At 36.2% G+C, this 19,619-nt stretch overlaps 1 protein-coding gene across 1 annotated transcript in view; it reads right to left on the reverse strand.

The window, feature by feature from the left end:
- Window positions 1-19,619, reverse strand: part of LOC308338026 (ankyrin repeat domain-containing protein 26-like) — a 99,372-nt gene that overhangs the window by 41,447 nt on the left and 38,306 nt on the right. Inside the window, exons 10-13 of the mRNA XM_080831585.1 lie at window positions 17,097-17,245; window positions 3,581-3,748; window positions 1,660-1,693; window positions 1,172-1,313 (exon numbers count right to left, since the gene is read on the reverse strand). Coding sequence (XP_080687711.1) covers window positions 1,172-1,313; window positions 1,660-1,693; window positions 3,581-3,748; window positions 17,097-17,245 — 493 coding nt within the window. The remainder of the gene's footprint in view (window positions 1-1,171; window positions 1,314-1,659; window positions 1,694-3,580; window positions 3,749-17,096; window positions 17,246-19,619) is intronic.

Genomic DNA, 19,619 nt, shown 5'->3' on the forward strand with positions numbered 1-19,619 from the left:
ATTTTTTTAAAGGTTTTATTTATTTGTTTGACAGACAGAGATCACAAGTAGGCAGAGAGGCAGGCAGAGAGAGAGGAGGAAGCAGGTTCCCCGCTGAGCAGAGAGCCCGATATCGGGGCTCGATCCCAGGACCCTGGTATCATGACCTGAGCCGAAGGCAGAGGCTTTAACCCACTGAGCCACCCAGGTGCCCCAAGAAAACCTAATTTTTAAAATGACAAAGGATTTGGACAGTTCAAAGAAGATATACAGATGGCAAATAAGCCCACGAAGATATGCTCAACATTATAAGTTATTAGGGAAATGTATATTAAAACCATAATGATACATATATTACAGACCCATCGGAACATCTAAGACTTAAAAAACTGACAATACTAAGTGTTCATGAATATATAGGGAGAAATCAGAACTCTTACACATTGCTAGTGGGAATTGGAAATGGTGCAACTACTTTAGAAAACCATTCGGCAGTTTCATAATGAGGGAATACAAAGAGACACGAGACTTAAGGGTTATTACCTGCCTGAATTACAGTTAAGGTTTCATATGCATATACATATGTCAAAACCATCAAATTATACACTTCATAATGTGCAGTTGCCCTAACTTAAGCTGTTGAGGGGAAAAAACCTCTATTATAAGAAAAAATATCTAAAACAGTGGCTGAGACACGGACAGAAGAATATGAAACAATCCAAGATGAAGCTGAGAACTGTGGTTTTTCACCCCAGAACGATGAGACGTAATAACTAAGCTTTAAGCAAGGGGGTCACGTGATGAAATATAAATTTTTAAAAATATATGGTGACTATGGTTGCAGTGTAGACCAAGATTCTGGGAAGTGGAATGCCAGGGAAAACAGTCCTGGGTCGTTTCAGTATTCTAGGACAAATGTAGAGGTAACCTGACCTGACCTTGGGTGAAGGCACAGAAGAGGAGAGTTAACACACATCAGGTGTGCCATTCCTATGACGAAAAACATAGTGGAAATTACAGCTCTTTGGCTAAGAGTATTCAACATTTCTCTATTTTCATATAAAACGTATTTCTGAGATGAGTAGCTCTATAACAACACATCAGTGTTGTATGGTACAGCACTAGACAAGAAGTGCACATATTACTATAGGAATGTACATACAAAGGCTTCATATTTACACAAGGGTCTTACCTTTACAATCCATGCCATGTTGTTCAATTAGCGACATGCAAATCATATAATTAGAGCAAGGCATGCGGAAACCCTCCGAAATTGTTTCAGATGACAGAGTTAAGTCATCAAAGTCATCCATAGAATCAATTTGCTTTTTGACCTACAAATAAATAATACTACTTCAAAATGTCCCCTAAATGTTGATAAAATATACTAAGTGTAGAGAGATGATAAATACCCGTATCTTTTTACAAGAGTAAAAAAAAGGTACTTTCGAAAGGACTGATTTTTATCAAAATGACCTTTATCAATAACTAGTGTTTCTGAACAACTTTTTCAACGTATATGTCTGTACAACAAAGGCAGATTTTCTCTTTATTCACTATGCCTTTCCTAAAGTAATTTTTTATCATGGAATAATATTTCTGATAAACATTATTTATCAAAATAACGTAATAAAATAAAAATTTAAAAATAAATGAAAAAAATTATATGTATATATTTACCTTTTCCTTGTCACTAGATGTTTCCTTTGCAGATCTAAAAAAAAATCAATTCTTTTCAGGCAAACATTAAATACTTAACATACAAAGAATATCTAAATCATATCTAAACTATATTATGAATCATGTTAACAAAGCATTAAATTTAGATCAAACTGACAAAAAGCAAAGGAAAATCATAACGTTACTTGCATTATTTGACATGAAGAAACATACCACATTTTTTGTCATCATTTTCAATAAAAACAAGCTTTTACTGGTTCTAAAAACTATTCGGAAAGTGCAAGTTAAGTTCTTATATGAAAGAAACCCTTTTTTGATAATCATGATATTAGTGTTTTGAGGATCTACTGTGTAAACACTATGCATTATTATGAAAACTTCACATGTTTTAAGGGTATTTTAAGCCTCACAACAATCTTATAAACGTAGGTAATTATATTGGGTATTTTACACAGGAAGAAAATGAGGCACAGAAAAAAGTAACTTCCCAAAGCTGGTACAGGTGGTCAGGAGTAGACCCAGAATTCAAATCCAGGAAATGTGCCTTCAAAACACGTGTTTTACAGTATATGGTGAAAGTAATATTTAAGTGTTTTTAAGTAATCTGATAGCAAATGAATCTATGCGTATTCCATTTTTAGCTATAATTGTAAATAATAATTCATGAATCTTAACCATTTTTTTAAATAAAAAACTTCATATGTAGGCAATATTGAAAATCTACTTTCAAACAACTCAAGATTTGCTTCTTCTAAATAAGTTGATCAATGCGCATTCATTTATTCATTCAACTGTTTATTCACAAACAGACACTTATTGAGTATACTATGTAGGTGTCAATGACACTGTTGGTACAGGAATCTTCAGCTTTGTAATTTAGAACTTTATAAACCAAAAGTAATAATCTATGATAGATTGATAGTTTTTTTTTTCAATTATAAATAAAATCTTTCCCCTTCCCCCAGAATCTAAACAAATATTAAGTAAATATAAGCAGATAATTCAAAGTCCCTAATAAAACCATAGCTATTCATGATACTGTCAAAGGCACTGAATATCTGAAATTATCAAGGAATGGGGACGCCTGGGTGGCCCAGTGGGTTAAAGCCTCTGCCTTCAGCTCAGGTCATGACCCCAGGGTCCAGGATCAAGCCCCACAACGGGCTCTCTGCTCAGCAGGGAGCCTGCTTCCCTTCGTCTCTCTCTCTGCCTGCCTCTCTGCCTACTTGTGATCTCTGTTTGTCAAATAAATAAATAAAATCTAAAAAAATTATCAAGGAATGATTAGTTCTATTCAGAATGGCCTAAGGTTTATATATTTACTATTATATGTATAGTTTTAAGTGAATGAATGATAGTATCTGCATATTCAATTATATGAGAATACTCCACGGTGGAACCAATTCTGAATAAACAATTTCTTGACACAAAACTACATGAATAGGAGTACTAAGGACAATTACTATATCATCTTTAAAAGAATGTAATACAATCAATAAGCTTTCTAACATTTGGAAATGTGAAAAAAATTAAATAAAATAGCCATGCCTATCTCCATTGGATCATTTCCGGGAGCATACAAAGGTATTCTAAAAGCTCCCATCTTAAAATTAAAAAATAAAGAAAATTCTTTTGAACTCCACATTCTTTTTCATATCATCCATTTCTCTATTACCTTTCCTGTAAAAATTCTTTAAGGAGTTCTTTATACTTATTCATTACAGTCCAGCTTCCATGGTGACTGCTGAAACTGCTCCTTGTCAAAGTCACTTGTCCTCATCTTAACCTTTCAAGCAGTGTGTCTGATATACTTGAGTATTTCTTGTCTTCACTTGTACCTACGCTACAGCATTTCATTTCCATAAAAAGTAATCATTGTTAAAATTCCTTCAGAAGGAAATAAAGAATTTGTAGATTTTACCTTCCTTCATCCTGATCCATTCCACTTGAAGTGTTGTCATCATTCATTTGTAGAGGATGAGAAGTTAGAGAAGGGGCTTTCTCAAACCTTGATGTAATCACAGATTCTTTTGATGTTTGTTTTTCTTTATCCCCTTTCCTTACTTCCTTTATATCCAAAGCAGGAGCACTATTTTTTAAAAATCCATTTAAAACATCCATTAAAAAGCTAATGTTTTCGGGAGCCTGGGTGGCTCAGTTGGTTAAGCCACTTCCTTTGGCTCAGTGGTCTTCTCCCTTCTCATGCTCTTTCTTACTCTCTATCCCTCTCTCTCAAATAAATACTCGACCATTCTCTTATACCATACACAAAGATAAACTCGAAATGGATAAAAGACCTCAATGTGAGGCAGGAATCTATCAAAATAATAGAGGAGAACATAGGCAGTAACCTCTTCGACATCGGCCACAGCAACTTCTTTCAAGACATGTCTCCAAAGGCAAAGGAATCAAAAGTGAAAATGAACTTTTTGGGACTTCCTCAAGATAAAAAGCTTCTGCACAGCAAAGGAAACAGTCAACAAAACAAAGAGACAACCCATGGAATGGGAGAAGATATTCGCAAATGACACTACAGACAAAAGGCTGATATCCAAGATCTATAAAGAACTCCTCAAACTTAACACACACAAAACAGAAAATCACATCAAAAAATGGGCAGAGACATGAACAGACACTTCTCCAAAGAAGACATACAAATGGCTAATGGACACATGAAAAAATGTTCATCTTCGGTAGCCATCAGGGAGATTCAAACCAAAACCACATTGAGATACCACCTTATACCAGTTAGAATGGCCAAAATCAACATGACAGTAAACAACAAGTGTTGGAGAAGATGTGGAGAAAGGGGAACTCTCTTACACTGTTGGTGGGAATGCAAGTTGGTGCAGCCACTTTGGAGAACAGTGTGGAGATTCCTCAAGAAATTAAAAATAGAGCTTCCCTCTGACCCTGCAATTGCACTACTGGGTATTTACCACAAAGATACAGATGTAGTGAAAAGAAGGGCCATCTGTACCCCAATGTTCATAGCAGCAACGGCCACAATCCCCAAACTGTGGAAAGAGCCAAGATGCCCTTCAACAGACGAATGGATAAAGAAGATATGGTCCATATATACAACGGAATATTATGCCTCCATCAGAAAGGGTGAATACCCAACTTTTGTATCAACATGGATGGGACTGGAGGAGATTATGCTGAGTGAAATAAGTCAAGCAGAGAGAGTCAATTATCATATGGTTTCACTTACTTGTGGAGCAAGTAATAACATGGAGCACATTGGGAGATGGAGAGGAAAAGTGAGTTGGAGGAAATCGGAGGGGGAGACAAACCACGAGAGTGGTGGACTCTGAGAAACAAACTGAGGGTTCTGGAGGGGTGGGGGTGGGGGGTTGGTTGAGCCTGGTGGTGGGTATTAAGGAGGGCACATATTGCATGGAGCACTGGGTGTGGTCCATAAACAATGAATATTGGAGCACTGGGAAAAAATTAAATTTAATTTAAAAAAATCTTTTAAAAAATTTTTTTAAAGATTTAAAAAGCCAATGTTTTCTAATAATTTCACTGGTCAAGAATTAAAAAAAAACCAATTTTTTGTAAAATTCGGCTACCCATTTCAATTCATTTATTAGTTCACAGAACAGTTATGAAGTCCAACCATATATAAGCAAATACACATCCCTTGCTTCAAAGACTGATCAATATACAACTACAATACAATGTCTTTGTGGTGACAAAGCAGCTGTGGACCTCTTTGTAGGAGCTGTGGAACCAAGCACCATAAACCAAGGGACCTAGGAAAACTCTTGCCTACCCATGCATCAGATAACAGGCACACTCACTACAGTCCCAGCTATGGACCCAGCAATAGCCCATAGACTGGCTCCAGCCCCTTCCTCTCAACCACATCTGGGAGCCCCTGGAAAACACTTAGATAATCACCCATTGACAAAAGAGCTTTTTTAGAAAAACTAGATTTCCTACAGTAAAGTTCCAGCACACCACCAGAGCAAAAACAAAACAAAACAAAACAAAATCAGGTTTGGATACACTGGAAAGGTAGTCATTAAAGACTACTTCAAATGCAAAGACAGCAATGTAAAACTTCAAAGAATATAAAAAGTCAAGGAAATATGATACCACAAAATGATCACAATAATCTTCCAGTAATTGATTTCAAACACATGAAGATCAGTAGTTTATCCAAAAAAGAATTCAAAATAGCAGTTTTAAGTAAACTCAGTGAGCTACAAGAAAACACAAAAAGCCAATTCAGGGGTGCCTGGGTGGCTCAGTCTGTTAAGCACCAGACCTTTGATTTTGTTTCATGATCGCAAGGTCATGAGATCCAGCCCAGCATCAGCCTTATGCTCAGTGTGGAGTCTGCATGTCGCTCCCCCTCTGCTACTTGCCCGGCTCACACACGTGCTCTCTCTAAAATAAATAAATAAACAAATAAAATCTTAAAAAACAAAACAAAACAAAAAAAAAACAGTTCAATAAAATGAGAAAAATACTAGATGAACAAAATGAGAAGTTTAATAAAGAGTTGGAAGGGCACCTGAGTGGCTCAATGGGCTGAGCCTCTGCCTTCAGCTCAGGTCATGATCTCAGGGTCCTGGGATTGAGCCCCACATCGGGCTGTCTGCTCAGTAGGGAGCCTGCTTCCCCCTCTCTTCAGCCTGCCATTCTGCCTACTTGTGATCCCTCTCTCTGTGTCAAATAAATAAAAGCTTAAAAAAAAATGCTGAGAGAAAAGAACTGCCAACCAAGAATACTTTATTGAGCAAAATTATCCTATAGAAATCAATCAAATCAAATCAGTAAGTTTGATACACATTAACAGAATGGGAAAAAAATTACATGATCATCTCAATATGTGCAGAAAAAGCATTTGACAAAATTCAACATCTTTTCATGATAAACACTCTCAATAAAGTGGGTACCAAAGTATCATACCTGAACATAACTAAGACCACATATGAAAAACCCACAGCTAACATCATACTCAGTGGCAAAACACTGAAAGTTTTTCCTCTAAGTTCAAGAATAAGACAAAGGCGCCCACCTTACCACTCGTATTAAACATCAGACTAGATAAAGAAATGAAAGGCATCCAGATCAGAAAAGAAGAAATCAAACTGTCTTTGTCTGCAGAGGATATGATCTTACATATAGAAAATGCTGAAGACACCACCAAAAAGCTGTTAGAACTAGCAAAGATGAAGGATACAATATCCACATATACAAATCCGTTACATTTCTATACATTAACCAAAAAAATCTGAAAAAGAAATTTAAAAATACCATTCACAAAAGCATCAAAAAGAACAAAATACTTAGGAATAAACTTAACCAAGGAGGTGAAAGATATGTACACTAAAATCTATGAGACTTTGATAAAAGAAACATCAGACACACAAATAGGAAGATATCTCATTATTCATGGATTAGAGAAATCAACATTAAATATCCACGTGACTCAAAGCCATCTGTAGATTCAATGCAATCCCCGTCAAAATTCCAGTGACATTTTTCAGAGAAATAGGAAAAAGAATACTTAAATTTATATAGAACAAAAAACACCCCAAATAAGCAAATCAGTCCAGGAAAGAACAAAGCTGGAAGCATCACACTTCCTGTTTTCGAACTGTTACAAAGGTACAATAATCAAAATAGGATGACCATTCATAAAAAAAAAAAAAAAAAAAAAACACAAAACGCAAAGAAACAGAATCAAGAACCGGACAATAAACCCATGGATATAGTCAACTAAAATTTGATAAGGGAGCTGAGCACACTCAAGGAAGAAAAGATAATCTCTTCAATAAATGATCCTGAGAAAACTGGATATTCACATGCAGAGAATGAAACCGGACCCCTAACTTACACCACTCACAAAAATTAACCCAAACTGGATTAAAGACTTAAATATATAACCTTAAACCATAAAACTCCTACAAGAAAACGGGGGAAAGCTCCCTGACATTGATGTTGGCAATGATTTTGGATGTGACATCAAAAGTACAAGCAACAAAAGCAGAATCGGTGGAACAAGCAATGTTTCTGCACGGCAAAAGAAACGAGCAACACTCTAGTTCCATTTACGTTGAATATATAGGGGAAGGAAAGGAAAAAACAAGATAAAAACAGAGATGGAAGCAAACCATAAGGGACTCTTAACTAGAGGAAACAAACAGGGTTGCTGGAGGGGAGGTGACGGGAAGATGGTCTAACTGTGCGGTGGGCATTAGGGAGGGCACTTGTGATGAGCACTGGGTGTTACATGCAGGTGATGAATCACTAAAGTCTACCCCTGAAACTAGTAATACAATATATGTTAACTAAGTTGAATTTATCTAAAAAACAAAGCAGAAACAAGTAACATAATGAAAAAGCAACCTACAGAATGGATGAAAATATGTGCAAACCACACTATCTGAAAAAAGGTTAATATGTAAAGTATATAAGAAATTCATAAAATTCAACAGCAAAAAACCAAATACAATTAAAAACTGGGCAAGGCATCTTAATAGACAGCTCTCCTCAGAAGATATTCAAATGGCCAACAGGACCAAAAAATGGGCTCGACATCACTATTCATCAGGGAAATGCAGATCAAAACCATAATGATATATCGATCACCTCACACCTAATAAAATGGCTTACAACAAAAAGGGAAGAGATACCACTGGCAAAGATGTACAGAAAAGGGAATCCTTACACACTGTCACAGGACTGTAAACTGGTACAGCCACTATGCAAAACAGTGTGGAGGTTCCTCAAGAAACTAAAAATAGAACTATCAGAATATCCAGTAATCCTATTTCTGGGAACATTCTGACAGAAATGAATCAGTATCTCAAAGAGGTACCTGCGCCTCTATGTTTACTGCAGCATTATTTACAACAGCCAAGACATGGAAACAACCTACATGCCCATCAGGGGATCCACGGATTTAAAAATGTGGTGTATATATATATAGGAGAAGGGAGTTGAGGGAAATTGGAAGGGGAGGTGAACCATGAGAGACTATGGACTCTGAAAAACAACCTGAGGGTTTTAAAGGGGCGGAGGGGGGGGTGTGAGGTTGGGGGAACCAGGTGGTGGGTATTAGGGAGGGCACAGATTGCATGGAGCACTGGGTGTGGTGAAAAAACAATGAATACTGTTACGCTGAAAATAAATAAAAAATTTAATTAAAAAAATGTGGTATATATTTACAATGGAATATTTTTAGCCACAAAAAAAAGAGGGAAACCCTGCCATCTGCGACAGCATGAATGAACCTTGAGGGAATTAAGCTAAGTGAAGGAAGTCATCCAAAAAGACAAATACTCTATAATCTTACACACGGAATCTTGAAAAAAACACATTTATAGACTTGTGGTTGCCAGGGGTAGGAGGCTGAGGGAAATGGATAGATATTGGCTAAAGGGTACAAACTTCCCATTACAAGATTAGTAAGATCTGAGGGTCTAATGTACAGAATGGTGATTACAGTTAATAATACTGTTACATATTTGAAAGTTACTAAAAGAGTTGCTAAAAAAGAAATGATAATTATGTGAGGTGATAGAGTTATTAACACTATTATCATTTGACAATATAAAAGAGTATTAAAGTAATACAGGTATACCTTACACCTACACAGTTATCTGTCAATTAGACCTCAAAAAATCTGGACAAAATTCAACAATACTCACATGTCAAAAATAGCAATAATCTGATTAATTTTGTTTGAAAATAAAATTATTTGAGGGTGCCTGGATGGCTCAGTCGGATAAGGTCTGCCTTCAGCTCAGGTCATGATCTCCAGGTCCTGGGATCGAACCCCAAATCAGGCTCCCCGCTGAGCTTCGCCCTCTCCCTTTGTCCCTCCCTCCTGCTCATACTCTCTCTCACACAAATAATTTCTTCTTAATTTTCTTAAAGAAAATGATTTGGTAACTTTTGTATACTTTTACCTTACTATTTAATCCTAACATAAAAAGCTAGATTTACTAATACAAAATTATAATTACTTTTTCATGGACTAAATGCATGCAAGAGAATATTATTAGCATATAGCTACCTAAACTCACAAAAAGACTAAATTTCCCACAAGAGATGATTAATTTAGGAATTGAACATGAGCCCCTCAGAGCACTGAAAACAAAAACAAAGCTAGCAATTACTGTTTTAAAACTGTTAAACAGATAACTATTCTAGTTAAAATTTAACATCCAAAAAAGAAGGATCTTCCTGAAAGCAATTATTGAACAATCTCTCTCGACCTAAATTTCAAAAATAAATCTATAATTACAGAATATGAAATAGCTTTCATTTTGAACACAGTTGATAGAAGCAACTTTTAAATAGAAAAAATCTAGTTAAAGTCGCCTCAAACTTAGGGTGGGGGGAACCCAAATAGGAATAGGAAGCCATAGTAACAAGAAGCCACCATATGCAGTTTTAAATGCGTGTAATTGATCAATGCCTACTGGCCTCACTCACCAATCAGGCAATGTCAGCTCCTCCTTTCTAAAAGAAAGCCAATATGGAACAAAATCACTCCAATACACATGCCTCGAGTGCCAACCAACCAACCAACAGTCTCACCCAAATTACCATGGTGTTTCAGATGATGACAAACCACTTAATTCTCTGAAAGTCCCCCAAACCTTAAACTCTACTCTTCCCAAAACCCTATATAAGAATAGCAGACGGCTCTGTCAGAAAAGACTGACCAGCATAGTTCTCTCTTACTAGTAGGCAATAAATTCCAGCTTCATCTTCTTAGTTTACATATTGAGGGCTCATAATCCTTTTGCAAGAATTGTTAAAATCTTATAATAATTTACAATCATATTTCATTTTCCCTAATAAAATATAAATGAAGTTTGTGATTCCTTTGATCCATTTTACTATAATTAAAGCTAACATAAATACCAGTAAAAGAATAAGTAGCAAGTAACCACAATATTGGGCCCCCAAAAAATTAAAAAAAAAATGCATACAACTGACAGGTTAAATTGTCAGAAGGGACCCATGTCAAACTTTCCTTTTGTTTAACTGAGAATCAGCATTATGTTAAAAACAATACATGCAGGTTAAACCCCATTCACTCAATAAACATTTATTGAATAGAACTATATATGCTAGAACATTTTCTAGGCACTGAGAACATGGCAATGAACAGATAAAAATCCTATTCATGAGTGAAGTAAACACAAAAAACAATAAACTACACAGGCAAAATAGCCAGTAGTAGAGGAGAAAAACTAAAGCAGAGAAATCAAATTTTGATGTGCTATAGGATAACCAAGAAATCAGGATATTTCCCAAAATATAGGATAACCAAGAAATCGGGATAACCAAGAAAGGCCTTAATTTTTTTTAAGATTTTATTTATTTATTTGACAGAGAGAGAGATGACAAGTAGGCAGAGAGGCAGGCGGCGGGGCGGGGGTGGGGGGCGGCGGAGCAGGCCCCCCACTGAGCAGAGAGCCCGATGCAGGGCTTGATCCCAGGACCCCCGCATCATGACCTGAGCTGAAGGCAGAGACTCAACCCACTGAGCCACCCAGGCACCCCGAAAATTTTAATTAATTTAATTTAATTAATTTAATTAATTTTTAAGCAAAAATTAAATTAAAAAAAAAAAAGGAAGGAGCAAGGAGCAAGCAAGCCATAAGAGTATTATTGATGGGAAAAGCACTCCAGACAGAGTCAACAGGAAGTAGAGAGGTAAGCTCAAAGTGTTTATAGTGAGGAAAAAAAAAAAAAAAAAGTGAAACATTCAGTGTACCTCAGCAGAGTGAAAAGGACAGAAAATAGGAGTTCAAATCAAGGAGAGGTAGTAAGCAATAGGGAGAGACCTGAGATGAATAGATCATACAAGGCCTTGTAGGTGTTAGAAAGAACTTCGGCACATACTCTGAGCGAAATGGGAGGCAACTGGGGTTTGAGCAGAGGAAGACATACTCTGACTTATGTTTTAAAAGATCCACTGTGTTTAGAATTAATGGGAAAAGAAAAGGCAAAAGAACGAACAAACAAGAAGACCAATTAGTTAATTATTACACCGATACAGACAACAGATGACAGTGGCTTGGTCATGGAGGATGTGTTTGGCTTCTGATTATATTTTGAAGGAAGACCTGACAAGATTGGCTGACAGATTAGATGGGGCATGTATGAAAAAGAAAAAGACAGGAGTCAAAGATGATACCAAGTTTTTTGGCAGAGCAACTAGAATTGTCATTAACTTAATTAGGAAAGATAAGAAAGGCAGGTATAAGAAAGAATATCAGTAGTTCAATTTTGGGCATGTTAAGTTTGCAATACCCAATAACTATCCCCCAAAATATCAAATAGGTGGTTTTATATGTAAGTCTGGAATTCCACAGAGAGATGTGGGCTGGAGATACAAACTTGAGGATCATTAGAATATACAAGATAGTAAAAGTCAATGGGACGCCTGGGTGGCTCAGTTGGTTGGGCAGCTGCCTTCGGCTTGGGTCATGATCCCAGCGTCCTGGGATCGAGTCCCACATCGGGCTCCTTGCTCCGCGGGGAGCCTGCTTCTCCCTCTGCCTCTGCCTGCCACTGTGCCTGTGCTCGCTCGCTCTCTCTCTAACAAATAAGTAAATTAAAAAAAGAAAAAAGATAGTAAAAGTCAAGACAAGGAAAATCAAGGACTGATTCCTGGAAGGAGAATCAGGAGAATGAGGAGAAAGAAGCAAATCAGGCTGAGATGTACAGACTAGAAAGGCAGGGGGAAACCAGGTGAGTGAGTGATATTCTGAAAGCTACATGAAGACAGAATTTTGGAGAAGAGAGTTTTCCAATGGGTCAAATATTGCTGATAGGTTAAAAAAAGAGAGATCTAAGAAATTATGTCTAGATTTATTAAAATGAAAATCAGTGGTAACCTTTGAAAATCAATTTTGGAGTAATGGGAGTGAAAATTACTAGTGAGAATTCAAGAGTGAATGGGAGGGAAGTAAGGATCACTGAGTGTACGTGGTTCTTTTAAGGATTTCATAGCAAAGTGGAAGCCACAGTCACAGATGACTCAATTTTCTTGTTTAGTTCAATCCTTACACAAAGATGATGTAGTATTTTTGTAATATTTTGAAATTTTTTAAATTAAATACATGTAGCACTAATTTTTTTTTTTATGTGCCTGACCAAGGGGACGCCTGAGTGGCTTAGCCGGTTAAGTCTTCGACTCTTGGTTTTGGCTCAGGCCATGATCTCAGGGTTGTGGGATCAAGCCCTGCACAGGGCTCTACTCTCAGTGCCAAGCCCGCTTGTCCCTCTCCCCACCACTGCACCTCACCCCCCACTCTCTCTCTAATATAAACAAATAAAATCTTTTTAAAAAGCCAAACCAAAGCATTAAATAATTCATGAAATTATACAAGCAAAAGACTCTTTAAAAATTTCCTAGATATATAATATTATATAAACTGATTATCATTTTTCTCATGCTTAGAAAGACCACAGAAAAACTCTAAGTTCCAACAGCAGTATTTCATGCTTGATAAAAATCATCTAACTCTAGGATATCTTCTACTATCCAAAATCATTAGTCATATTAAAATTCTGTAAGGAAAGTACAAGGGGTTTAGAATGTAGAAAATATTCCTATTTTGTAAACTGAATTCTCATAAATTCTATAATATGAAGTCACTATTGAAAATTTTGGTGAGGCGCATGTAGAAATAGATTCTCTTTAAAAAGGAAGGATAATATGCTGGGGTGGGGGGAGGGAGAGGGGGGTGGGGTTATGGACATTGGGGAGGGTATGTGCTATGGTGAGTGCGGTGAAGTGTGTAAATCTGGCAATTCACAGACATGTACTCCTGGGGATAAAAATACATTATATGTTTATTTAAAAAATAATAATAAATTAAAAAATTAAAAATAAAATAAATTAATTTTTGTAAAAAAGGAAGGATAATAGCACGCGTGCATGGTACCTTAAGAAGAAGATTCAACGCATTAGCAACATCTTGGTTTATAGCACAGGGATCAAATCAAATGTTTGTATAGAACATGGGAGAAGTTGCTATATGAAATCTCTTGGTAATACTCAGATCAATTTGAGGGTCCAACATTTGAGCACTCATGCATTAGGAACCAAAACCAAAACCTAGTGACTAGCAATTTTGTTGGTAATAAGAGTGCCAGTATAGCAGGTAACTTCCTTTTGCAACACAGCAGATTTTAAAAGTATTCCATTTTTCACAAAACTCGACCATTCTCCTACACCATACACAAAGATAAATTCTAAATGGATGAAAGACCTCAATGTGAGACAGGAATCCATCAAAATCCTAGAGCAGCACATAGGTAGTAACCTCTTCGACATCAGCCACAGCAACTTCTTTCAAGACATGTCTCCAAAGGCAAGGGAAACAAAAGTGAAAATGAACTTTTGGGATTTCCTCAAGATAAAAAGCTTCTGCACAGCAAAGGAAACAGTCAACAAAACAAAGAGACAACCCACGGAATGGGAGAACATATTCGCAACTGACACTACAGATAAAAGGCTGGTATCCAAGATCTATAAAGTACTTTATATCCAAGAGGCTGGTATCCAAGATCTATAAAGTACTTCCCAAACTTCACACCCAAAAAACAAATAATCAAGTCAAAAAATGTGCAGAACAACAGACACATGAAAAAGTGCTCCACATCACTCAGCATCAGGGAAATACAGATCAAAACCACAATGAGATACCACCTCACACCAGTCAGAATGGCTAAAATTAACAAGTCAGGAAATGACAAATCCTGGCCAGGATGCGAAGAGAGGGGAACCCTCCTACACTGTTGGTGGGAATGCAAGCTGGTGCAACCACTCTGGAAAGCAGCATGGAGATTCCTCAAAAAAGTGGAAAAAAGAGCTACCTTATGACCCAGCGATCGCACTACGGGGTATTTACCCTAAAGATACATATGTAGTGATCCGAAGGGGCATGGGCACCTGAATGTTTATAGCAGCAATGTCCACAATAGCCAAACAATGGAAAGAACCTCGATGTCCATCAACAGATGAATGGATAAAGATGATGCGTGGTATACACACACACACACACACACACACACACACATATATACATATATATACATATACATATATATATATGTGTGTGTGTGTGTGTGTATATATATATATAATGGAATAGTATGCAGCCATCAAAAGAAATGAAATCTTGCCATTTGTGATGACATGGATAGAACTAGAGGGTATTATGCTGAGTGAAATAAGTCAATCAGAGAAAGACAACAATCATATGATCTCCCTGATATGAGGAAGTTGAGAGGCAACATGGGGGACTTGGGGGGTAGGAAAGAAATAAATGAAACAAGATGGGATCGGGAGCGAGACAAACCATAAGAGACTCTTAATCTCACAAAACAAAGTGATGGTTGCTGGGGGAAGAGGGGTAGGGAGAGGGTGGTTGGGTTATGGACATTGGGGAAGGTATATGCTATAGTGAGTACTATGAAGTGTGTAAACCTGGTGATTCACAGACCTGTACCCCTGGGGCTAATAATACATTATATGTTAATAAAAAAATAAAAAATTATATTAAAAAATGGGCAGAAGACATGAACAGACACTTCTCCAAAGAAGACATACAAATGGCTAACGGACACATGAAAAAATGTTCATCATCATTAGCCATCGGGAAATTCAAATCAAAACTACATTGAGATACCAACTTACACCAGTTAGAATGCCCAAAATTAACAGGACAGGAAACAACAAATGTTGGAGAGAATGTGAGAAAGAGGAAACCTGTTACACTGTTGGGAATGCAAGTTGGTGCAGCTGCTTTGGAAAATAGTGTGGAGGTTCCTCAAAAAGTTAAAAACAGGGCGCCTGGGTGGCTCAGTGGGTTGGTCCTCTGCCTTCGCCTCAGGTCATGATCTCAGGGTCCTGGGATCGAGTCCTGCATCGGGCTCCCTGCTCGGCAGGGAGCCTGCTTCCTCCTCTCTCTCTCTGCCTGCCTCTCTGCCTACTTGGGATCTCTCTCTGTCAAATAAATAAATAAAAATCTAAATATATATATAATGTAAATATATATATAATGTAAATATATATATATATATATATATATATATATATATATATATATATATATAAACAGAGCTACCCTAAGACCCAGCAATTGCATTACTGGGTATTTACCCCAAAGATACAGATGTAGTGAAAAGAAGGGCCATATGCATCCCAATGTTCATAGCAGCAATGTCTACAATAGCCAAACTGTGGAAGGAGCAGAGGTAACCTTCAACAGATGAATGGATAAAGAAGATATGGTCCATATATACAATGGAATATTCCTCAGCCATCAAAAAGGATGAATACCAACATCTGCATCAACGTGATGGAACTGAAGGAGATTATGCTGAGTGAAATAAGTCAAGCAGAGAAAGACAATTATGACATGGTTTCACTTATTTGTGGAACATAAGGAATAGCATGGAGGAATTAGAAGGAAGGGAAAAATGAAGGGGGGAAAATAAGAGGGGGAGATGAACCATGAGACACTATGGACTCTGGGAATCAAACTGAGGGTTTTAAAGGGGAATGGGGTGGGGGAGTTGAGTGAGCCCAATGATGGGTATTAAGTAGGGCATGTATTGCATGGAGCACTGGGTGTTATACACAAACAACGAATCACAGAACACTACATCAAAAACTAATGATGTACTGTATGGTGACTACCATAGCGCAATTAAAAAAAAAAAAAAGAAAAAGAAATGCTGGGGTAGAAAAATAAATAAGTAAATAAAAGTATTCTAAAATTTGCATAAAACATGACATCAAACCAAAAACTTTAAATATACTTTGTTAAACAATCAGTACCTTGTAGACCTAAACTCATTTTTTCAAACAGTCGCGTACTACATTGTTTTACAGGGGTGAAAGTTTACTTCCCTATTGACAGATACTTAGACTATCTCCAACTTTTTATATGAAAATAATGCTATAATAAATATCCTTAACATATGTCATATTTTATATATATATAAATGTATAATAAATGTCCTTAGAATGTGTGTGTGTGTGTGTGTGTGTGTGTGTTTACACAAGTCATGTTTTCCTATAGGATCTAGTCCTAGCAATGAAGTTCTTGGGATAAGAGGTCAGAATATATAAAATTTTTGAAACACACTGCTAAATCACCCTTCGGAAGGGCTTTACCAATTTTATTTAACAACAGTGTATAAGAATGCCCTTTTCTTCACATTTGCTAACTTTGGTTGTTAATTTTTTAATAAAATATTTATCACTATGATAGCAAAAAATGGTATCTCATTATTTAAATTTTTCTGATTAGCACCCAAGATGAAATAGCCTTACTAAAAAACATAAAATTTGTTAATCATGAATGTTAGCTCCAACTAGAATTTGTTTTATAGGAAAATAATAATTACCTACTATTTAAGCATTGCTATAGGCTTACCCATCAGATTCTTCATTTTCCATAATAGGAAATAGGTTGTTATCAGTTTTTCCACTCCCTCTTTGATGCATTAGTCCAGCAGCAGCAGAAGCATATACGCTTTCTAATACTGCCATTTCATCATTTTGGTGCTTCTCCGTTTCTTCAATCTTTAATGGAAGTTTGATAGGAAGGATAATCGTTACTAGTTTATTCATTAAAATGAACTTTTTTCATTAATTATACATGTTTTAAAGATTTTATTTATTTATTCATCAGAGAGAGAGAGAGCGCACAAGCAGGAGGAGGTGCCAGCAATGGGAGAAGCAGGCTCCCTCCTGAGCAGGGAGCCCAATGCAGGACCCCATCCCAGGACCCTGGGATCATGACCCAAGCCAAAGGCAGGCTCTTAACCAACTGAGCCACCCAGGCATCCCAGAACTTTTTTCATTAATTATATCATTTGACTCTTAGTTTGTCCTAATTTTAATTGATAAAAATATTTTGTGCTTATCATTACAAGTAACTGCAATTTTTATAAATTCTGCTTCATTTCTGTGTCAATAAAAAGAGAGGAATTTGGACACGTGGATACCTCGTTGGCTAAGTATCTGCCTTGGGCTCAGGTCATGATCCCAGAGTCCTGGGACAGAGTTCAGGCCTGCTTCTTCTGCCAGGACTTCCCCCTGCTTGTGTGCACATGCTGTCTCTCTCTCTCTCTCTCTCTCTCTCTCTCTCACTCTCTCTCTGACAAGTAAATAAAATCTTTAAAATAACTAGTTTGGTTTATACTTTTTGCCATTTGCATGTCAAACTCCTGGTCTTCTTTCCCTTCAAACGTAACCCCTGGGTTCCTTACTTTTTTATTTTCTATGTCACTATCAAAACTCTCATTTTTGTTAAAAATATGCTCAAAGTCTGATTTGTTATCATTTTCAGAGTCTGATTTATTTTCACTTAAGGAAAGATCAGAAGATGACTGGCAACTATGATCTGAGGATGAATGAGGAAGAACGACATTTTCAAGTCTAGACTCTTTCTGTTCAAAGATGCAAATGCATCTTTTTTCTCACAATCAAGTCTATCATTTGTCAAATTAGAAGGTATTTCCATTAAGTTTGCTCCTTCTTTAAAGTGACCATGTAGTGAATCTTCCTTAGGATAAGCAGTAATTTTTTTTTTTCCACAAATTTCACCAAACTTCTGCTTTAACTCTCTGGTGATGAGTTTTAACTTATTTTTCCACTCTAATTTGTCTTGTTTGGTCCACATGTTCTCACACTTTTGAACAGAGGGATGTTCTGAATATAAAAATCTATCATCCTCTCTATCACATTCCTTATTCATTCCTGGTTCTTGAGCCATTTTTGACAGATATAAAAGTTAAATTGCTGTGTTTCATTTTCAGATGTCCTTTCTGTTGGCATACATGTTTGTAAAATAACTTTATCCTTAAGTAATCAAGTATGGACAAAGAAAAAATTAGAAAATAATTAAAATTTAACTGTTAAATGTCTTAATCTATGTTAAGCTGCTCCCAAGTCACTGGATTGTAACTAAGAAGCGAAAATAACTTGCCCTAGCCTGAGACAGAAGAAAAACACAAATCCATAAACTTAACTTTGTCAGTTTTTTTAAACTAAACAATTCATTACATGTCACATCTACCAAAAAATGAATTAGATGATTTTCAATGTTATAAACTTAAAACCATTTTATCTTACCATACCTTAAACAGTGACCCCAATAGTGCATTTGAGAATTTTTTTAAAGATTAATAACTAGAGAATAGACAAACTTATTATTAGGAGCCAAAATCAATAAACATCAATCAGAAAGAAAAATAAATTCCTAAATTTTAATTCAAATTATATACTATGATAGTGTTATACATCACTATAAATTATCTGCCTGTATCCAGCTATTGTAACGTCCACTGAGAGTGGATAAGAAAAATGTGAATAATATTTACAGATTCCCTATATGGAAATGAAATAACTGAAAACGTTCCTGTTTATTACCCAAATACAAAGGTCCCATCCTGGAAGGTTTGATTCTACAATAGGCAATTGTGTTCATTTTATGATCCTACTCTCTGAAGTCAACTACACAGAGATCACAAGACAAAATAAATCTTTAATCTTGGCATTAGTGACTGACAATACAGAACTGCACGTTTTGAACCACTGAGAACTGCACATTAAGAACCACTCCTTCTACATGAATCTAAGTCAATAGTCATAATTGTTATACTGCACTTAATTTCAACTGCTTAAACATATGGTTCAGTATTTGATGTCAACTTTTTAGCATGTAAAAACTTACAAAAATGGAAGAAGCAAACAATATTCAGAAATTTTTTTGGTCCGATTCCAAGGATGAAGTTTAACTACAAGCTACTATAAATTCTAACAATATTTTAAATATGGTAACTTGTAAAATTTTACAAAAACTAAATACTAAATTATAATCGATCAACTTCAATACATTTTGTTCAGAAGATAATTTCATTTGAGCTATGTTACATTCTTAAAGCAGGGAAAA

The sequence above is a fragment of the Martes martes genome (assembly GCF_963455335.1).
Source record: "Martes martes genome assembly, contig: scaffold_90, whole genome shotgun sequence".
NCBI classification, from domain to species: domain Eukaryota; kingdom Metazoa; phylum Chordata; class Mammalia; order Carnivora; family Mustelidae; genus Martes; species Martes martes.